The sequence below is a fragment of the Eriocheir sinensis genome, chromosome 26 (genome assembly GCF_024679095.1).
Source record: "Eriocheir sinensis breed Jianghai 21 chromosome 26, ASM2467909v1, whole genome shotgun sequence".
In the NCBI taxonomy this organism is placed as follows: domain Eukaryota; kingdom Metazoa; phylum Arthropoda; class Malacostraca; order Decapoda; family Varunidae; genus Eriocheir; species Eriocheir sinensis.
The window spans coordinates 1,104,632-1,124,533 of NC_066534.1; the positions used below are offsets into that span (position 1 = coordinate 1,104,632).

General features: G+C 43.9%; 1 protein-coding gene across 1 annotated transcript; it reads right to left on the bottom strand.

Moving 5' to 3' along the window:
* Nucleotides 1–1,240: 1,240 nt before the first annotated feature.
* LOC127003678 (uncharacterized) lies at nt 1,241–19,387 on the bottom strand. The gene is made up of 5 exons (XM_050870602.1): nt 19,224–19,387; nt 17,019–17,167; nt 3,056–3,510; nt 2,429–2,587; nt 1,241–2,036 (listed from the first exon to the last, which is right to left on the bottom strand). The coding sequence occupies exons 3-5, from the start codon at nt 3,140–3,142 to the stop codon at nt 1,416–1,418; spliced, it is 867 nt and encodes a 288-aa protein (XP_050726559.1). The 5' UTR covers nt 3,143–3,510; nt 17,019–17,167; nt 19,224–19,387; the 3' UTR covers nt 1,241–1,415.
* Nucleotides 19,388–19,902: the final 515 nt, after the last annotated feature.

The window sequence follows — 19,902 nt, forward strand, 5'->3', positions numbered from 1 at the left end:
GCAATATGGCCACTACGACACTCTGATGGATGAATTGTATGCAGAAAATCCTGACCTCTACAGGAATTACACACGCATGGACAGAGACGTTTTCGACAACATAGTGGAGAAAGTCACACCGATGATCGAGAAGAAAACAACCAGGTGGAGGAAATCAATCGATCCCAGCACAAGGGTTGCCATTACGCTGAGGTTTCTGGCCACAGGCGACTCCTACAAGTCCCTGCACTATGCTTTCCGTGTAGCCCACAACACCATCTCGGGTATAGTTCCTGACACATGCAAGGCCATCATCACAGCTTTCGCCCCTGAAGTGCTACAGTTACCCGACACAGAAGACAAGTGGGTCAACATTGCTAACGGCTTCTACAAGAAATGGAACCTCCCCCATTGCATTGGTGCCCTGGATGGCAAGCATATCCGCATCCAAAATCCAAACTTGGCAGGCTCTCACTATTTTAATTACAAGAAATTCTTCTCAATGGTTCTTTTGGCTGTGGTGGATGCGGAGTACAAATTCATGTACATCGACGTTGGAGCCGTGGGGGCCGAATCTGATGGAGGTGTCTGGGCACCCACCTTAGTGCAAGGTTAGAGAGTGGTGAAGCTAACCTTCCCCCACCCAAATGTCTGCCAAACACAGACCCTACGTCACCCACTGCCCACTACTATGTGGTAGGTGACGATGCATTTCCACTGCGGCCCTTCCTCATGAAGCCTTTCCCCTGCAGAGGGCTGACTAAGGAGGAGAGGGTCTTTAACTACAGGTTGACTAGGGCACGCCGAACAGTGGAGAATGCTTTTGGCATCCTCGCCAATCGTTTTCGTGTGCTCCACACCCCCATTTGTCTCCGACCAGACCGTGTTGAGCCACTGATTATGGCAGCATGTGTCCTACACAACATGCTGAGGAATGTGATTCTTGACGGAGACACAGAGGACCCAGCGACCCACGACATGACTGATGGCCCATGGCGAAGTGATCCACCATTTGGAGAACCCTTGCAACAAACGCCTGGCAACAACTCTACCAACAGTGGCAAGACACAAAGAGCTATCTTGAGAGATTACCTGAGTTCTCCACAAGGAGCAGTACCATGGCAGGATGACAAGATATAGGTAAGTAATGACTATGTTCTATGTTCTATGTCCACATCCATTATCCTACATTATATAACAAGACATGCAAGTACTTCAAAAATACCATAAAAGGGAAGAGTAAACAAATATATAACACAAATACATTTTTTATTACAAAAAATCATACACCTAGCAATAAGAACTCCTCCAGATGTAAGGCACTTATATCACAAAAGATAGTTTATTGCAACCAAAGTCTATCCACCCACCAAGTACGCGATTATTTAAGTATTTTCTTACTTCTTGGAAGGTAGCCACTTTTAAAGATAAGATTATTAATTTTGGGGTGTGTGTAGGGTTGTGGAAGGTGTGTGCACTGGGGTACTTGGGGTGTTACTGGTACTGGGGGCGTTGCTGAAGTTGTGGGGCAGGTGGTCCAGAACAAAGCTGGCAGGTATCCCCAGGCTCTGCAGTGATGTGTTGCCTTCGTAGGGGGTCGAAGCTGCTGGTGGTCTGTGTATCACCTGGGGTTGGCCCACCACCTGCTGCTGTGGTCTGAAGACGGTGGTACTGGTGGAGGGGTGGTGCAACAGGGTACTTGTGGGTTGGACCATGGTCATTCCCCCCAGGGGAACGCTGTGGGCTTGTGTTGGGGCCTGGGCAACATGTTGTGGTGCTGCTTTCTTCCCCTCCTCCACTGACGCTATCATGTTCACCATGAAGTCCCTGGGGACCACCTCGACCCCACTTTCAGCCAGCCTCTTCCATCGGTTGATGAGGGCCGTGATCTCCATGGCCAGGTCAGCCCTGAGCCTCCCCCCAATCTCCAGGCAATCGTACTTAATGTACCCGAAGTAATCATTCCAATAGTGGAGGCCTGGGGGGTCTTTCTCATTGGGTGGTGGAGCCAGGGTTTCGGCGACAAACTCCCTGAAGGAAGTACTCTGTTCCCGAATCTAAAAAAGGGAGAAAATTATATTAATTTCGGAATATAAGTATTGTTTGTCAAGGCACGTAAATGCATTTGGGGAAAAAGAACCACATAACTTGATATAATATTGCCATTGTACTGACACGAGTAGTTAAGGGTCCATCTTATATGGTTTGAAGAGAGGATGCAAAGTAAATAGTCTCTTTACTATAGACAAAAGTTATGTGTGTTCTTTCTGACTTACAAGTCGACATATACATTACATAAAGGGGTTATTTCGTACATGTACACATATGAGTTGTCCTTAATGTATCATGTTCTGTATTGTACTATGTGTCGTCAAATCCTTCTTGAACCACTGCATTCCTTTCCACATCAATACATAATTGCATTGAAAATATTGCTCATTTTCCTTACCTCATCTAGCAGGGCGGCCCGGTGTTCGGCCTTGGCCTTGTGGATGTTGGCCCGCGCCTGCTGGAGTCCCGGGACAGTGTCTGGCGATGGGGTGCTGCTGGGGACAATGGGGGTGGGCGCCTGCGACGGCTCGGCAGGGGCAGCAGGGACCTGAGCAGGCTGTTGAAAACAGGAAAAGGAAATCTATTACTTCATGAGCAAATTACCTATGTCAGTAATTCCGGTGGGACACATAAATGTATGCAGGGACTTGGTAACCTCAGCATTTACCATTGCTGAAACATAATGGTCATTAAAAGTCAAAAGGAATTTGTGTTGACATACAAAGTGTAAATATATTAACATGTATGACGTATTTTTGACATAAATATAAGGCTATTCAATCATATTCTCTTCCTATTTCATGTAAAATGCTATTGCTTTATTGGTTGCTGACACACAAAATTTCATGTACGGCGTGAGATATTTGTCTGACATTGATTGTGGTAATAAAATAGTATGAAAACCGCATAACATGTTCTTTACATCCTTCATAACCTGTTATGTATTGGTAGAAAATTACGACATAAATAAACTTGTGTGTAAACATCCACAGCAAATAGCACATGAAAGAAACATAGTACATACCTGTAACCCAAGGGTGTTGGTTCTTCGCTGTCGAATGATGTGGGGCGTAAGGAAGGAGAACACATGTGTGATCCACTGCTCCCGCATCGTCAGTAGCTTCTGGGCCCCCTGTCCACTCTTGTCGGTGGGCTTGGTTACTTTGGTAAATCTGGTATGGACTGAGTCGTACCAGGTTGAAAGCTGGTTACCGGTGATGGGGGGATCGAGGGAGGCGGCCTTCTCTTCCCAAGCCCTGTTCACCTTGATCTTGTCCACATGATCCTTGTGTGCCTTGTTATATATGAAAGGCACTTCTAACTCAAGCCATTCTGCCAGGTCACGCTCCTGCTCATTTGTCAGGAGAACAGCCGCTGATTTCAGCCCTTTTCTGTGTGGATTTTGGGGCCTTGTGTTTGGTGGAACACTTCCAGGCTTCCTGGTTGGGAGTCGAGTCACCTCCTGTGTTTCGTCGTCATCTTCGTGTAACGGTCCGAATGTGAATGAACGAGAGAATGTGAGTAAGTCAGTGAGTAACAGAGTAAGTGTAAGCGAGTGCATGAATGAATGAGAGAATGTGAGTAAGTCGGTGAGTGACAGAGTGAGTAAGTGTGAGCGAGTGGGAGAGTGAATGAGTGAATGAGTGAAAGAGTGAATGGGTAGCTGAGGAATGTAAGTGCGTAAAAGGTTATGAGAAGATAACACGGCGAGCGAATGAGCGAATATATGAACGAGTTACTGAAATCCCTCATCTCAAAGCCTCGAACCCCTCCAAGAAACCAATAACTAGTTAGTTAGATAGGTAGGGGTTTGATTGTAAGAATGTTCGGAAGGAGAGAGAGTCAATGCGGGGTTAAAGATCACGTGATGGGGGAGAGAAGCTGATGAGTAAGTGAGGAGGAAGAGACCAGAAGCGGGAGAGAAGTGAGGAGATAAGCATCACTGCAGCAAGCCAGAAGCGGGAGAGAAGGGAGAAGACGAGCACCACGGCAGCAAGCCAGAAGCTTGGAGGACGCACACACCGCCCACGGCCTGCTGTGTGAGGCGGGCTAGCAGGAGACGAGCAGCAGCCCTAGCAAGGAAAGGCAGCGAGTTGGAGTGAGAGCGGTGTCCATCTCTCCACTCAGCCCCCGAAAAACCACCCACGGCCTGCGGGGTGAGACGGACTACAGGATGGGAACTTGTATGGCGGGGTAACCTGCCCCTCGACTGTCCTGGGGGCTCCAATACCACTGCCCCAAGCTGCTCCCTACATCAAAGGGCGCCCGCCTCTTCACACCACCCGAGCCGCTCCATCTCCACATCAAGCGGCGCCCGTCTGTCCAGCATCAGGACCGCCCATTCCCATCGTGGACGTCCTCTGCCGAGCCCGACACTCACGCCAGCTCCTCCTCCTCCGCATCCAGCAACTAGAGCTAAGCATTCTGTGTATTCCCCAAATCTCCCTTGTGCCGGTAGTTAGCTAGCTTAGAGGCCTACAGCCTGTCGGTCATTCATTTTTTTTCATATTTTTATTAGTACTCCGCTAACCTTTGCAAATAAACCAAATACATATTTATATATAACCTTACTGAGTATTATCATTTGGAGCCCGTTTTGCTGCTCATTGGAAATTACTGAACCATACACACATCCCCTCCATAGTACATTATCACCATCCAGTTTCTTAATACTGTCTCAAAAAATGGTTCCCACGGAAATCCTCCCACCTTCCATAATTAACCACACAAGTAACGCCCTTCTGGTCACAAACTTCGGAACGAGTGTTCACTTGTCCTGAGGCCTTAACATCCGGGACCAGCGCTCGACAACTACCACGCTACCACATACCATCATAACCCTAGTGGTTGTCATAAAAAGGGATGTAGCTTTCATTTATTTATTTTATTTATTATTTTTTTTTCTCTATTTTCCACGCTACATTCGGTAACAGGTTGATCAGTATCAGTCGTCTGGTATTGCTGTGTTAATAATTCAGCATCGTCTCCTAAATTTATTGTGGGCACATTCTCCTCGTGCCCCTCATCAGAGGTAACAAGTGTAGGGCTGGGAGAAGGTGTGGTTGGGTCAGGTGTGCGTGACAAGGGGGTTGGTGGTGGAATTTGCGACGCTATACCGTCGCTAGAGCACAGGGAAACCTTCCTTGCCTTCATAATTCCCTTCTTCATCATTGTTCAATCGTACTGGGCCTTGGGTGTCCCTGGTGAGGTGCTGAAGGGGAGGTACGGTGGGAGGTACTGTAGGAGAATGCGGCGGAGCAGAGGTGTGCTGTCTACGACGCTGACCGAGCGACTGTTGGCGGGAACGCTGGTGCTGCCACCTACATACGTCATCCCAGGAAGCGTCCCTCAAACCGCGCATGCCTGCCAGGAACGCGTGGATGGCGCGGAATTTGACGCGTGTTCCGCGCATTCATGCCGGACGCATATTCCTGAACCCAAGGTGAATCCATACAAGCCCCGCCCTCCGGTCTTATGGCTCCTCCCACGATCGTATTGCCAACACCTATGCCAAAATAAAGCCTCTAAACCTTCCTTCCGTTACATGCATCGCTAAGCAGTGTACGTTTATTTTATATAAAATACCTTCTGTCATTGGGCAGTTCCTCCTAGGGAAGTGTCACGTAAAAACTATATTGCTATGCAGCTAATGTGATATGCCTTACGTGGGAACACTGTTGGGGTATGGCCAGTTGGTTATAATTCCAGCTCACATATTCGTGTTTATACAATTCAATACATGCAATTTTGTACCCTATTTAGGCATTAATAATACATGGGCGCATATTTTTTTAGGTTTATAAATTTGCTACTCATTATTTTATGGATGCAGTGATGGATAGATATGACGTTTAAGGTATAATAATCCATTGTGGTGACTGGATTTATTGCCATGGCATTTTGTAAACAAAGTTCGCTGTCGTCCATCCACACCTCTCTCTTGACTTTTTTTTTATCACTGTAACATTCATTGTGTTCTTTTCTCCCTATTATTGACAACCTCCTTCTATTGTCAAGTATTATTTTAATTGTGCCGTGCTAAATAGTCTGCATTCTCTGCTTATCCCTAGACAATTAGTATTAGAATCATATCTACTTAGTTCACCTGCCTCATTACCCGTATTTCATTAATTGTGTTCTTTAATATAATTTACAACCTCCTTCTGTTGTCAAGTATTATTTTAATTGTGCCGTGCTAATTAAGTCTGCATTCTCTGCTTAACTCGAATAATACCTACTTAGTTCACCTGCCTCTCTCGTCCATGTCAACAAGTTTAACCTTCTGTTGTCAAGTATTATTGTAATTGTGCCGTGCTAAATAAGTCTGCATTCTCTTTTTAGCCCGAGACAATTAGTATTAGAATAATACCTACTTAGTTCACCAGCCTCTCTCGCTCATGTCAACAAATTTAACCTTCTATTGTCAATTATTATTTTATTCGTGCCATGCTAAATAGACAATTAGTATTAGAATAATACCTACATAGTTCACCTGCCTCTCTCGCTCATGTCAACAAATTTAACCTTAACATTCATGTAGTATCATTACGAGTATCTCAACCTTATGGTGCACCTCGGGTGATGTGTAAGTATAATTTTAGAAAACGCACAACCTGGCATTAAGTCGCTAACTCCACAAAATTGTATGTATAAACAATATCACAGCTGAGCATCATGATAGAACTAAAATATAAGAGCATCAATCTATTGCATGTAATATATACTACAAATACGGAATCAAATATAATTGCAAATAATATAAACGCATTACTGCTCTAGAGAGTGGAGCGTTCAATGGCGACCTCCCAGTAATCTGGGGTAGAATCGCATTTCAGCATTATTTCTAAAATATACATACATATCAAGTGCTCAATTAACATGTGCATAATCAGTAAAATACGTGCCTTTACCCCACAATTTGCTTGATGTTCATAGCCCTCCCTTCTGCCTGGTTTTTAGCTTGCTGTTCTAAGGATAATTACTTCTAGGGTAAATTTTATGCATTATCAGTACTTCTTAAGACTAATCAAAGATGGAAACTGCATAGAAGAAAGAAACATCTTAGAATAAGGTGTATCTTATAATAGTGAACTCCTTTTCTTGTTACTACTTCTGTTGAGTTTTCTAAAATAATACCTGATGTATAATTGAATATGTGAGTCATGACATATCTGAATTGTTAACTTTATTTTTTTCATTAAGCATGTTTTTAATAATAGCATTGTATATCAAACAGTAAAATGAAGCAGTGTTCTAAATTGCATAAATAATTCAACTTTCATTACTAATGCAAATATTCGTTATCCTGTTTTGAGTATAAATTAGACAATTTATTAGGATAATTTGCTTACATCTTCAACTTATGTTGACATGGGTTGGATCATGACGATGTACTCTAAAGCAACAAATAAAACAAGCATCATAATTTCAGAATAGCTATACTTAATTAACAGTCCTAATTTACAGTGGTAATACCATTCAATTTGGTCACCAATGGTACAAAAAAATGGAAGCATATCAGTGTGAGCCTGGAATTAGTGTTTAAAAGGATTTTGGAGCGATGCAGAGAATGGGTTAGCGTACATTGTAGTGCAGTACCAAATGATACGTACTTTTTTTTTTTTACATTATGTGTGGTGGCCAAGGGCAAAACTAAAAGAAATTGATTGATAAACAAAAAAGCCCACTTAGATTGCCACACCCAAAGTGAAGCAGTCACCCATCTTAGGAACAAGCTGTATGAGTAAAAACTTCCAGGATTAAGGAAAAGTAGATTTAGGTAGGCAGAAATGGAAAAGTTTTACCAGGCAGGGTGTGAGCTCAGAAGCACAATTTTTGAGAACAATAGGAAGGACTCCTTCAGGTCCGCAAGTCTCCCGAAGATTAAATCCAGAGAGGGTATGAAAAACATAATTACAAAGAATCTTAATAGTCAGAGCTGGGTGGAGAAGGAGGAACAAGACCAGAATCAGCCAGAGTTGAGTTTTAGGCAAAGGTTTGAGCAAAGAGTTCAGCCTTAGAGATAGAAAGTGACTGATGTGGACCCATCGGGTTGAAATAGAGGACGGAAAGAAGAAGAGAAATTGGAGATTTTTTTGGCTAGATGCCAGAAATCACGAGGGGAGTTAGAAGGTAACAGGTTTTGATATTTTCTATTGATGAAGGAGTTTTTGGCTAAATAGAGATCAGGTTTGGCATGATTTCTGGCAGAAATATAAAGAGCATGAGATTCAGGAGAAGGATGACTTAGTGACCACTACCATGTGATTTGGCATTGGCCACATTGTTCCTAACATTTTCCGCTAGGTTTCGAGGACGTTAGCCTTGGGCATATTGCAGTGTAGAGGGCGACGTCCTTTACCAAGAGGCGTGGCTCCTCTTGGCATACCCTCTGATCGCCTGGTAATTGAAGTAGGCTTATCGGGTATCTTCCGACGTCCTGCTCCCTTTTTCACACACACACCCACAGCCTGAGTGTGAAGAAAGCTGATTAATTGATTTGATGCTTTAAAAGATCTTAGCCTCTGGACGAACATTTTAAGAGCTGAGACTGAATCCTCATTACCAAATTTTTGGATGTTTTTAAAAGCTCTGCTACAGCAATATTGGTCTCATCATGAATGTTGTCAGCTAAAGATGAAGAGCCCCCATGATCACTGCTAGTTTGAGATGACACCGATGCTGTTTCCATACTCTTCCATTTCCGTTGTAGATCTGTAGCTGTAAGAAGATGTAAAGATTAGTTATAAAGTTATTAGTCTACACACTAGCTTCATCAAAAATAACTACATGAATAAAATTTCAATGATAGCACAACGTTTTCTCATGTATTATTATTTGTCGGGTTAAATTAAAGTCGCGTCAAAATCTGAGTGAAATGAGTTTCATGTTATAATATGTAACATCCTCTAGCGCAAGTAGTCCTATGCACTAGGTAGCCATACTTGCTATAAATAGCAGAACATTTCTTTAGAAGTGGATATATCTCATTAACGGCTAATTTGCGGGCAGAAATACCATAGAAGAAAGGTGTCTTAGAATTGTCTGAAGTATAAGAAAAACGATGTTATAGTCCGCTATCGAATATTGGGTAGTTCTATAAATTTACCGATTTTTAAATGTTCTTTTCAGGTTCTTAGCAACAGGGTGTTCCTCTTCTGAACTACATTACACTTTCCGGTGTGGGAAGTCCACCGCTAGAGGGATCGTGCAAGAAGTGTGCAAGGCGATAAGGGAGTATCTACACGACCTATGTTTCCCAGAATTAACAAAGCAAGAATGGCTGAAAATTGAAGAAGGCTTTCGTTGTGAAGCACACTTTCCAAACTGCATAGGCGCCATCGATGGCAAGCATGTGAGGCTCATTAAACCAACGGGCAGTGGTTCTAACTACTTGTGTTACAAGAAGTATTTTTCAATGGTGTTGTTAGCTGTATGTGGAAACTACAGGTTTACTTTTATAGATGTCGGTTCTTATGGTAAAGCATCAGACTCCTCAATCTACAAAAACAGTAACCTCTACAAAAAAATGCAGCAAAATACACTGAACATTCCTAGCGATAAACCAGTGTCAACGAATGGGGACCCACTTCCCTTCGTTTTCGTTGGCGACGAAGCTTTTGGCCTCTCTACTCATACTACGCCCGTATGGGGGAAAAAATCTCCAACACAAAATGAAAATTTTTAATTATCGCTTATCAAGAGCGAGGCGATACATCGAAAGTGCATTTGGCATTCTCACAAATAAATGGCGCATATTTCATAGACCACTGGATTTACATGTTGAGAATGCCGAAAACATTATCAGGGCATGTTGCACTTTACACAACTTTGTAAGAGAAAGGGATGGTGTACATTTTGAAAACACACTGAATGTTGTAGGTCTGACTGATGGTGATGGTGCAATACAAGCAGGATGCCCTCGATCCGCTATAACAATAAGAGAAAAGTTCTCGGACTACTTTTCCAGCATAGGATCAGTGTCGTGGCAGGATAGAATGATTGGGAACAGAGTGTAGGGCAAGTCAATGTGTGACATAGTAAAGGATGTAATGTGTTACAAACTTTTTTCTAAATTATTTCTTGTGTCACTTATGTATTAAATATACATTATTATACATTATTATACAGCTATGTATGAAATACTAGACTTACAATATCAAATATTGTGAATATAAATATATGAAATGTCATACTTACTTGCTTTGTTTTTTCCTTGGCAATCCAACTCATTGAAGTTGGGTACGAATATAGAGCACAATTCCTCCCATGCCTTTGCTTTCAAAATTTTGTTGCTGTATTCCTTGAGGCGCACGTCCCAAATCGCTAGCCTATCTTCTATTTCAATAATAAATCGCTCTGTGTCAAAGCCGAATGAAGCCATGGCAGGTACAGCCCGGAGTACAAGTTTGTCAAGTCACACTCTGCAGACAATAACAAATGGTATTTAAAATAATGCCAAATGTGGGAAACACATTTTAAATACGATTACAATGACATAATAACGCCAATGATATCTTACTTAGCAGTGATTAAATTTATTTGATTAAATGATTAAATAAAAAAAAACTTTAAAAAACATGCGAAAAACTGCGTCCGTTAATATTTCACTGAATTTAAAATTTCATTTGTATTGTACTTTTTTATAACTTAAATTTATTAACTTATCGTTGAAAACGGGAAGGTTATGTATTAGGTACAGTTTGTCTGTTTATAAATAAATATTGACCTTTCACACTGAATTTATTTATTGGGGCTTAATAACTTACCTTGTTTGAACAGCGGGACAACACACACCTCACCTCTACGAAGTTTCCTGCATCACTGATTAGCAGCCACATGTGGTCGCCAGAGGTCGCTAGTGTGCTCTCAGTCAGCCACAAAACGCCGCCACAAAATGCGCTGTTTGTGGCGGGGACGAGCGACAGCTTGCCACAGTCGCGAGCCACAGACACAAGTGTGATCGGCAAAGCTTGAAAACAATGGGAACCTATGGGAGAAAATATCCCCGCCACAAAACGCAGCCACTTGTGGCTCTACAAAGTCGCTAGTGTGCTCGGGGCGAGGTCGAGGGAACACGCTTCGGACCCTGCTCCATCTCCCCAAGGGCTCGAAGTAACATGATGTGGAGGACCAGCGTGGAGGAGTGAGCAGACAACACTGGGACGTCAACACCTTTACCCGGCTTCCCATTCAGCTCTCACCGCCACACGGGGTTGCTGCCTAAAGAGGGGTTTGATCTGGCGTCACCTCCACCTAACTACGCCGGGTCACTTTCCTTCACACACGCTAAAGTCTTTTTTCTAGGAGGATGAAAAAATAACCAAATTCACTTTCAATACATAACAAAATATATTTTTTTAGCTTGTACAATTGTATTTATTTATTAGGCAGCCATGGACCACTTTCTGGAAAGAAAACAAAACTTCAGTCCATATGACGCCTTTGTTAAATGATTAAGCAGGACACAGCAAGAAGCACATATATGTGGTGCAGAGATTAATCAAGTGGGGTGCAGGTACCAAGCATGACTTAATACGAAGCATAGCATTATGAGTAAATTGATGTTTCCACGTTTACTGCAATTTTGTGGTGTACGTTATAATTTTGTTATACTGAATTGAAATGTGTTAAGTATTTACTATGATCACCACTTCACTATAGACATAGGATAAGCTGTGGGGGGAAAAGTAAGAAAAAACATATACATAAATAAATATACTCTCAATGATGCTATTTTTCCCATACCTCTTACTTTGGTTTTCTAATGATTGAACGTATGCAGCGCTCATTCGCTTGTATGCTGCAACTGCCTCCTCGTAGGCTATAACCACTCTGTGGTTAGAAGAATTCTGAGTGCTATTGAGCACAGGAGGTGTAGGAGGTGGTGGAGGTGCAGGTGGTCCCAGGACGAGCTGTGTTACCCTCGTCTGGTATAGTTCCGTCCCACTTGCCTGTGAGGGAACAGAAAGAGTAAACATATAAATAGAGAAATTAACGTTCTTACTATTTTTCCTGTACTTCTTACTTTGGATGTTTAATAACTATGTATGCAGCACAAATTTTCTTAGAAACTTCTACTGCCTCCTTGCATATGACTAAAGCCTCTCTGCTGGTGGGGCAGCTGGATGGAAGGGGAGGAGGTACTGGAGGTGGAGATGGGCCAAGCAAGAACTTCCTCACCATTACATCCCCACTGGCCGGGCTGGGTTCCATTCCAGTTGGCGGTGGCTCAAGACGAGCCACCTTGCTGGTGCTGGAGGCATCATCATCCCTAAAAAAGAAATTTGCATTAAAAAATGCACAGTAATACACTATGTACTAAGCACACTACTTCTTAGTAGGAGAATGAAAAAAAAAAAAGTTTGAACTGCCATGAATGACAAATCCTTAGTTACATTTTTTATGTTTATGACGGAGTCAAATAAGCAACTAATAAGGCGTAGAAGGAAATGCTGAGTGCCTATGCATATCAGCACCCCGCTAATTAATTATCTACGGGTGATTCTGGAATGAAAACTGTGGCTGCAAGATTGAGCTAGGCATGTTAACTGAAACTGTACCATCCTAGGCTACCATGATAACACCTGCCAAAATAACTTATAAATCAAGCAGTAGGCACTCAGAGCCCCCCACACATCAGCATAGGGTAATTACAAAGAGGTAAAGGTACCCATTTGTTGACCAGCCCGAAAGGGAGGATGAACAGCTGGGTGCGCTACACGCAGACTGCCCGGGCCTGCAGAGTAGTAGCCAGGCACGCTGACCACTAGACCACAGAGGCGTATTATATAAAGTTATATAAAGTTGATGCTAAACTGTTTTACCTAAAGTGGGTGCGAAGAGAACGTCTAAATCAAATGTTTTCTTTTTAAAGAATAAATTTTCATAAAAAAATAATTTCAACCAGTAGTACTTACAAGTCTGCTTCCATGAGGGCTGTGTCATTTTGGGATATCCCTTTGGATATGCCCCTCACTGTACTGCTGTCCTCCCCGATGACTCGGAGGACTACCTCTGTGATGTCACCCAGCGAGGTATCCACCGCTGAGCCACCACCTGTAACAAGGTCCAAATTAATCTTAACACACAGCCTGGTCAACCCAAACCTAGAAGGAAGAGCAGGTAATTGTGGAGTCACTCTGTGCCTCCAAAATACATACAATATTACGCTTCCATATTATATTTAAGGGACGAAATACATGTCTCTCAACCATAACATGAAGGCTCAAGTACTTGAAATTAAAAAAAAGGTGGGGGTGCATATTTAAACTACCCCAACTGAACTTTACATAACCTAACCCCTGATGGGGGGGCTTAACCCCCTGAACCCACCCCACATAATGCCTTCTGCTAATGAATGTAAACATACAATTACTTATTGGCATCCATCAAAACGGCACTGCCCCACAGCAATGCTATCGGGGGATTCATTTAGAAAATGTATATTTTCCCCGTAAGTAGATCACAGAAACGCTTCATTTCAGATAGACAGCATTATTGCAATACCTTTACCCCACAATTTCCTCCCCACTACCAGGTGTTTTAAGTTTGTTGAAGTGGAGAGCAGTAATACCTGTTACTTCTATCATCACTTCTGGATGCAGTATATGTATGATGCAGCAGTAAAACTAGAGGTGCGTAGTGACTCTCCATATTTACCTTTAATTTCTAGATAAGTGATTACTATTTAATTATGCACTACAGAACAAATATCTCCAAACGGATCATTGCAAATTCCTTGTCCACTTTTAGCCTGCTTACTAATCCTCATACGAACATAACGAAAATATATCAATACTACAAAATTTGCCACTGTTACTCACCTGTCTTTCTTTGGGCTTCCCTCATAGCAGAAAGCCGTTGAATGGAAGTGGTCTTGGTGTTCTGCCACTCCATCTCGACTTCTGCCTGGCTGCGGTTGAGCCCAAACGTGGAATTGAGGCTGTTTGTCACCTCCTCCCACGCTGCCCGCTTGTCATTGTATGTTAAACTAGGGCTGAATTTGCCCCTCAGTATGGTCTTCCTTAAATCAACTTGCTCTACTATGTGCAGAGTGTGGCAGTCTCTCCAATTCACTCCCCTTTTCCTCTTGGGAGAAGTGAAAGTGGCAACATTTTCCATGTGTAGCAGCGACGGGCCAAATTTGTGGCTTTACCGTGTAGCAGCGGCGGGCCAAATTTGTGGCTTTACCGTGTAGCAGCGACGGGCCAAATTTGTGGCTTTACCGTGTAGCAGCGACGGGCCAAATTTGTGGCTTTACCGTGTAGCAGCGACGGGTCAAATTTGTGGCTTTACCGTGTAGCAGCGACGGGTCAAATTTGTGGCTTTACCGTGTAGCAGCGACGGGACAAATCTGTGGCTTTACCGTGTAGCAGCGACGGGCCAAATTTGTGGCTTTACCGTGTAGCAGCGACGGGCCAAATTTGTGGCTTTACCGTGTAGCAGCAACGGGCCAAATTTGTGGCTTTACCGTGTAGCAGCGACGGGCCAAATTTGTGGCTTTACCGTGTAGCAGCGACAGGCCAAATTTGTGGCTTTACCATGTAGCAGCAACAGTCCAAATTTGTGGCTTTACCATGTAGCAGCGACGGGCCAAATTTGTGGCTTTACCGTGTAGCAGCAACGGGCCAAATTTGTGGCTTTACCGTGCAGCAGCAACGGGCCAAATTTGTGGCTTTACCGTGTAGCAGCAACGGGCCAAATTTGTGGCTTTACCATGTAGCAGCGAGGCCAAATTTGTGGCTTTACCGTGTAACAACGGGCCAAATTTGTGGCTTTACCGTGTAGCAGCGACGGGCCAAATTTGTGGCTTTACCGTGTAGCAGCAACGGGCCAAATTTGTGGCTTTACCGTGTAGCAGCAGCAACGTGCCAAATTTGTGGCTTTACCGTGTAGCAGCGACGGGTCAAATTTGTGGCTTTACCGTGTAGCAGCGACGGGACAAATCTGTGGCTTTACCGTGTAGCAGCGACGGGCCAAATTTGTGGCTTAAACGTGTAGCAGCGACGGGCCAAATTTGTGGCTTTACCGTGTAGCAGCGACGGGCCAAATTTGTGGCTTTACCGAGTAGCAGCGACGGGCCAAATTTGTGGCTTTACCGTGTAGCAGCAACGGGCCAAATTTGTGGCTTTACCGTGTAGCAGCAACGGGCCAAATTTGTGGCTTTACCGTGTAGCAGCAACGGGCCAAATTTGTGGCTTTACCGTGTAGCAGCGACGGGTCAAATTTGTGGCTTTACCGTGTAGCAGCGACGGGACAAATCTGTGGCTTTACCGTGTAGCAGCGACGGGCCAAATTTGTGGCTTTACCGTGTAGCAGCGACGGGCCAAATTTGTGGCTTTACCGTGTAGCAGTGACGGGCCAAATTTGTGGCTTTACCGTGTAGCAGCGACGGGCCAAATTTGTGCCATGATATAAACCCCCAAAAATAGATGATACATAATCTGATCACAAATGCTTTGATATATATTATGAAATGGTTTGTGTGAGGGGTGATTTTTTCTCATTTTTCTCGCTTGGAGGGACCATTAAGAAACATGGTCTCCGCTGCTACTGGGTTAAAGGTGAGGGCTGTAGTGCCACCATAAGTGAAAGAGGTTGAAAATATGTTTAGCTAAGTGCCAGAAAAAGCCTTGCCAAAAAGTAAGGTTTTGACATTTTCTACTAAGGAAAGGATTTTGGTGAGTCAAAAGAATAGATATGACTTAATTCCAAGCAAACATAGAAAGTGTAGGAATTGGAAGGCTCCCTTGTCTTAACCCTTTCAATACGATGACGCCTACGTAGGTGTCATGAAGCCCCAGTAGCATATACGATGACGCCTACGTAGGCGTCATATTTCTATTCTGTTTCTTCTTCTATTGAGCTGTCCCGTACTCTGTGTTGGTTAGTAAGTAAAGACGCCGTATGCTGTCCTTGAAATCCTATTGCTCCTCCCTCCATCCTTGTTCCCACCAATCACAAAAAATGAGCTACAGTATGCACCGCCTTCTTCCCGCCTTGTGTCTAAAATTAGGAAGTCTCATTGGCTGTCTCTCTCTCTCTCTCTCTCTCTGACACCGAGGAGCCGACACCATCACGTCTCGCCAACGTTGCCAGATTGCCGTATTCAACCTCCTATTTTTGCCGATTTCCAACCCAAAAACTGCCTCCTCGACCCCAATAACTGCCTATATAAATAGATATCGGTAAAATAATAAATTATTGGTGTCTTTTGGCAATTGCTATGGCTCAGAAATAGGTAAATACGAGGCTCTGAGTACGATAATCTGGCAACGGTGCGACTCGCCCACCTCTCTCTCTCTCTCTCTCTCTCTCTCTCTCTCTCTCTCTCTCTCTCTCTCTCTCTCTCTCTCACAGACACCAAGGTGCCAACACCACCACTCCTTGCCTCTCTCTCTCTCTCTCTCTCTCTCTCTCTCTCTCTCTCTCTCTCTCTCTCTCACACACACACACACACACACACACACACACACACACATATACACACATACATTGTCTGTGATGACAAAGCAGTATCTGGCAGCTCTCTGACTGATGATAACAGAGTTGTATTTGCTGATAATTTCTCGACATTCTTCCTCCTCTACACAATCATCTGCTTTCTCTATTTCTTTCCCCCTTGCCCCTTTCTCCCCTTTCTTTATTTCGATTTTTTTTTTCGCGTTGATGCAATTTATATTATGCATAGCAGGTATATGTTGACTCGTCGTGTATGCTGCTTTGCAAATACGGGATACATGTAATGAGGGCTTTCAGCAGCATAATATACGGAGGCGACAAGCAGATACATGCCGCCTCAGGTTTCCCGTGCGCGGCCATGCACGCCGTATATCAGCCAGGCGGGCTTTTTGAACATCCGGCGCGAAGGGGTTAAGCACTGCTCCTTTTCTGGGTCCAGAGACTGCAAAGGACCAGTGCAGTAAAGAATCCGGAAACAAGTTTGTGACAAAGGTTTTAGTTAATCATGTCTTCAGCGTACTCACCCTCAAGTTGACCCGCCTCATCGGTGTCTGAGCCGCTGTTGTCCTGGTCTGCGGCTGGCTCCTGTGGCAGCGCTGCAGCGGCCACGTGCAGCCGTGCCGTGCTGCCTTCAGCTGTGTGGGGAGTGTGTTGGGCACCAGAGTCCTCGGTCCTAAGAGATTGTAGTAGTAGTCATGAGTGCTGCTTGTTTACCTCGGCATTATTATACTGAATTATGTTCCTTAACCCTTAGAGTACGGGTGGCGATATATTAATTTTCTCTGGATGGTGTGCACGGGGAAAATTTAGACATTTAAAAGAAGTGGAAATGGTGTCTTTCCAATAAATGCATATTCATCAAGTATATATGGTGGAGTAATAAAACTTCTCTCCTAATAATAATAAAAAAGTTATGACAGCTGAAAATATTGCATTTTCTGAAGTGGCGTCAAGCGTACAAGGGAAGCACCCCACTCTCTCTCTCTCTCTCTTTTTCTCTACTTGCCCCTCCCTCCTCTGTCAATGTCAGTACCACAGCAGTCATCAGAGTCACTGTCACTTTGATTCTCCCGTGCTGTACTTCCGCCCGGACAGAGGAACTGCTTGACGCGTCACGAGACATGACAGATGTATTCCCAACAAGAGTGTAAAATGATCTGTGGCCTTCGGTAGGCTGAGACGAATGAGTGTGTACGGATGCCAGATGCCTCCACCATTCTTCTGAGTCAAGAACTGGCGGTGTATTTGAAACGTAGGGAGCGTAGAGTGTGATCATTATATATATGATCCCCGTACGGGTGGGACGTGTGGTAGCGCACTTATATATACAATCGCCGTAATGTAAAGGTTATATACAACCACCACTATGGGCTGCTTTCACAGTCACTTTGTTTGTTTTGATCGTTACCAATGGCGGCGATCGACGCATTAGAATTTCCACTTAACCCGGTAGCAGCGACGGGCCAAATTTGTGCCACGATTTAAACCCCCCAAAATAGATACATAAGCTGATCACAAATGCTTTGATATATATTATGAAATGGTTTGTGTGAGTGATGATTTTTTCTCATTTTTCTCGCTTAGGGAAACCCACTGCTACCGGGTTAAAACTGGCCGATGGGGTAGTGGCAGCTGTGGGGTTAGCCTAGCCCCACACCTTGCCACACACTCTCAATACCTCTCGCTTCCTCTGCAGCCGCCACTACCCCATAGGTCAGTTTCACGTGGAAAACTATAGCGTCGATCGCCACCATTAGTAACGATCAAAACAAACAAAACGACTGTGAAAGTGGCCCTATGTAACAGTCCGTGTATCGCTTATAAAATCTTGAACATGTTTTGTGAGTGTTCTGTACGTCCATGAACCTTTTCTGGCTCCCCTTAATAGTTATTTTTCTCACGTTGAACCAAGCATCCTTGCTCTCTCCATTGCTGCCTTCTCCCTCAACTCCTTCAGTGGCCGATCTTCACCATCTCCAGACACAACCATCAAACACACTAATTCCTCTCTGCAGTGTTCCTTACTCCCATCCAATCCTCTCATTGTAAGACCTTCACTACATGCTTTTTATGTAATAACCTTACAGATAAATTCCTTGCGAGTCTAGTGGTATATGATATGTGCCTACTCATGGGTTTGTATGGGCTGTAAACTGGATGCAAAGCAGGTTTACGCAAGGCACGCAGATATGTCACAAATGCTTCTCAACAGATGAGGTATCAGAAAGAAAACTTATGAAACTCATTGGTGTGCGAGAGGCAGCGTTGCCAAATTATCGTACTCATCGCATTGCATTTTCGTAATTTCTGACCAATGACGACTGCAAAAACAAACAAACAAACATCAATAAATAGGAGTTTTAACGCTAACTTCAATTTTCTGTCGTTATTTGTGTAGGTACGAGAGTTTGAGGCTTAAAAGTAATAAAGACGAAGTGGTGAATACGATAATCTGGCAACGCTGGCGAGAGGCTTAAAGGCCGGGCGACATACTAGCACGTCACAAGTGCGATGAGCAGCTCCACAACAACCTCTACAACACACTGAATGGGAGCACTCATGTGTGTGGTGTCTACAAGGAAATATGTGTCTGGCCTCGTCCCAATGTTTGCAGTTGCACCTCCTGGACTTTGGGCGCCACCGGAACACAAGATTCTGCAGGAGTTTTTGGACTTTGTTGACTGCAAAAACATGCCATGCAGGACAAAGGTGAGTCATTCAGTACTCACCAAGTGCTTTCAGGCTTGGGAGTGAAGGTGGTGGTGTTGACAGTGTCCAGCTCCTCAATGGGCTCATCCTTAACCCAGACATCCTCCTCCTTGACATCCCCTGAAGGACCCCTGTGGATGGAGGAGAGAACACATTATACTCCAACACATGTATCATCAAGGCCCTGGAGAAAAAGTTTTGTTTAGTCGGCGCAACATCTGTGGTCATAAGCCGGAGAGAGACAGAAGGGGAAGGAATTATAGGAGAAGGGAAAAGTTGGAAAGTTTGGTTTAGTGGGCGCAACATCTGTGGTCATATGCCGGAGAGAGACAGAAGGGGAAGGAATTATAGGAGAAGGGAAAAGTTGGAAAGTTTGGTTTAGTGGGAATTATAAGAGAAGGGAAAAAGTTGGAAAGTTTAGTTTAGTGGGCACAACATCTGTGGTCATATGCCGGAGAGAGACAGAAGGGGAAGGAATTATAGGAGAAGGGAAAAAGTTGGAAAGTTTAGTTTAGTGGGCACAACATCTGTGGTCATATGCCGGACAGAAGGGGAAGGAATTATAGGACAAGGGAACAGTTGGAAAGTTTTGTTTAGTGGGCACAACATCTGTGGTCATATGCCGGAGAGAGACAAGAGGGGAAGGAGTTATAGGAGAAGGGAAAAGTTGGAAAGTTTGGTTTAGTGGGCGCAACATCT

What these genes read in the sequence shown, in the direction of transcription:
- LOC127003678 (XM_050870602.1), bottom strand. Translation starts at nt 3,142, where the DNA reads ATGCGGGAGCAGTGGATCACACATGTGTTCTCCTTCCTTACGCCCCAC. An exon ending in CCAACACCCTTGGGTTACAG is followed by an intron (nt 2,588 to 3,055) that starts GTATGTACTATG and finishes TGTTTTCAACAG; the next exon opens with CCTGCTCAGGTCCCTGCTGC. An exon ending in GGGCCGCCCTGCTAGATGAG is followed by an intron (nt 2,037 to 2,428) that starts GTAAGGAAAATG and finishes TCCCTTTTTTAG; the next exon opens with ATTCGGGAACAGAGTACTTC.